At 49.2% G+C, this 2,143-nt stretch overlaps 1 protein-coding gene and 1 pseudogene across 3 annotated transcripts in view; one reads left to right on the top strand and one right to left on the bottom strand.

The window, feature by feature from the left end:
* Positions 1-292: 292 nt before the first annotated feature.
* LOC104861913 lies at positions 293-739 on the bottom strand (annotated as a pseudogene).
* Positions 740-1,526: 787 nt separating this feature from the next.
* Positions 1,527-2,143, top strand: part of Eef2k (eukaryotic elongation factor 2 kinase) — a 45,216-nt gene continuing 44,599 nt past the window's right edge. For all 3 annotated transcript variants that reach the window (XM_010623444.3, XM_010623445.3, XM_010623443.3), the window contains exon 1: positions 1,527-1,841. In XM_010623444.3, the coding sequence (XP_010621746.1) occupies positions 1,599-1,841 (243 nt within the window). In that variant the 5' untranslated portion in view covers positions 1,527-1,598. The remainder of the gene's footprint in view (positions 1,842-2,143) is intronic.

Raw genomic sequence — 2,143 nt, 5'->3', positions numbered from 1 at the left:
GGTCTGCATCTCAGATGCTTCTTCAGCCTGTTAGGTGTGTCCTGTTGAAACAGCACCCTGTGGCTCTGGGGTCATGCTGAGCTGAGGCTGTGCCCACGGGGACTTGTGGGGCAGGCTGCGGTGGCGGTGCTGGTACTCGGGAAGCAAGGCAGTCGCCAGCGCTCATTCAGTGTATGGAGCATCCTTTAAATATCAGAGTAGAAATGAGAAGGCAACACAATCGTATTGTCAGAAGGATGTTAGCAGGAAGGACAGCCGTGTAAGCTTGAGGCTGAAGAGCAGCTCGCCAGCTTCATTTGTTTGGCTTCTTGGGTAGCGGCTGTCAGAACAGTAAGATGTGAAGTTCATGTTCATGGATCGCATAATGGACCCATCCCTGACTTTCTGAACACCAGGATTCCTCCATTCAGATTCAGACATGAAGCGCGTTTTAGGGATGAGCTTGGCTATATCCTTGGGCAACATGACATGCCTGTATTCAAACTTGTATTTGTCCGAATGATAAATTTGCTTGTGCAACATGTTCGCGCTGCCTGTGGGCCGCCAGCCTCCCTCTTAACAGTAATGTTTGCCAGCTGAAATCATCCTGTTTACTTTTTATTGTCCCTCTGTGCCCTTTGAGTGCCTCAAAGGTGCTCAGTATATTTCTTGGAATGGATGAGCGCCCCAAGAGTGTCCTGTACAACATGGTAAATTACAGTGTGGTTCTGTATGACAGTCCCAAATGTCTGTCAGTGGAAGCCATTGTATAAATTACAGTATTTCTTTGTATACCATTGTTGCAGAATTTCAAGAGATGGGAGAGGCCACAGGGGGGTCAGGTATGCATACCGGCTCAGCGGACTCTGTCCAAAATGACTGAGTGTTGAACAAAGAGAAGTTCCAGCTTTTATACGTTGTTTATCGAAGGAGGTGTTTTTCTTGTGGTCTAGCACCCCCTTATGATAAAATTTGATGCTGATGCTGATGTTCTTTGATAAAACTTGTTATAGAGCATCAGAGGGAGGAATGACTTAGAGACAAGTCCTTCCCAGCCTTGCACAGCCCCCCATGAACCCCCATCTCCTTGCCTGAGATGTGCACAGAACAGAAAGAAACCTTTGTGCCTAGAGAGCAGCCACGGCTGGAAGAGAGGTGGGCAGGGGGCCAGATTACTCAGTTCCTATAGCCTTTAAAAGGCATTTGGATTTTATTACAAATATGCAGGGAAGTTGCTGGAAGGCATTAAGTGAATGATTTGATCTAATTTATGTTCTAAGAAGATCACTGGTTGCTAAGGCAATGCTTAGGTTCCAAGTGCTAGAGTTCTTAGAAGTGGAATTACTGGGTTGATGACTGTGGATGTTTGAAATGTTCCTGGACGCAGCCAGCTGCCTCCCAAAAGACCGCTCTGGGTTTCACTCTGGGGATGCAGGCTCTTGGTGGTTGCCATTGACAGCCAGGCTCAGGTGCCCTGTGAGCTGTCATCCCCAGCCTCCCCCAGGGAAGAGCACCCACACTCTGGCTCTTGCTTCCCTTGCAGGACCTTCGCTGCTGCATTTGCCCTGTAACTCTGGCTGGACCACTCACCTGCTGGGTAAAACGGGCATCCCCAGAGCATGGCGGACGAGGACCTCATCTTCCCCATGGAAGGTGTGCATGGTGGCCCGGCCTCCTGGGATGGCCACCATGGTGACTCTGACACAGACAGTGACGAGGAAGAAGGCTGCTTTATCTGCCCCATCACTGATGACCCTAGGTCCAACCAGCCTGTCAGTTCCAGGGTCAGTAACTACAGCCACCTAGCGAAAAATGAGCAGTTTGGCTCCAGCGGGTCCCCGGCCAGCTCCTTCCACGTCAAGGTGAGTGAACCGTCTGTGGCACCTCCCCTACCTCGGTTTCCCTGCTCCAAAGCATGGCAAGTCGAGACCATTGGTTGGGGTCTTCCCTGTCTCCAAACCGTGGCCAGTGCAACAAAATTCTGGATCTGAGGATATACCTGTTAAGCTGGTAGATACCTGTTGGCTGAAATACGTTTTTTTTTTTTCTTTTGGTACCAGGGATCGAGATGAACTTTTGCTTGCAAGGCAGGCAGTGGAACCACTGAGCTAAATTCCCGGTCCTAAAATACGTTTTATCCTCTTTTTTTTTTTTTTTTTTTTTT

Source organism: Fukomys damarensis, unplaced genomic scaffold (genome assembly GCF_012274545.1).
Source record: "Fukomys damarensis isolate Sample0158 unplaced genomic scaffold, DMR_v1.0_HiC HiC_scaffold_34, whole genome shotgun sequence".
NCBI classification, from domain to species: Eukaryota; Metazoa; Chordata; class Mammalia; order Rodentia; family Bathyergidae; genus Fukomys; species Fukomys damarensis.
The sequence above is the reverse complement of the archived record's forward strand: the minus strand, read 5'-3'. Positions and strand labels throughout refer to the sequence as shown.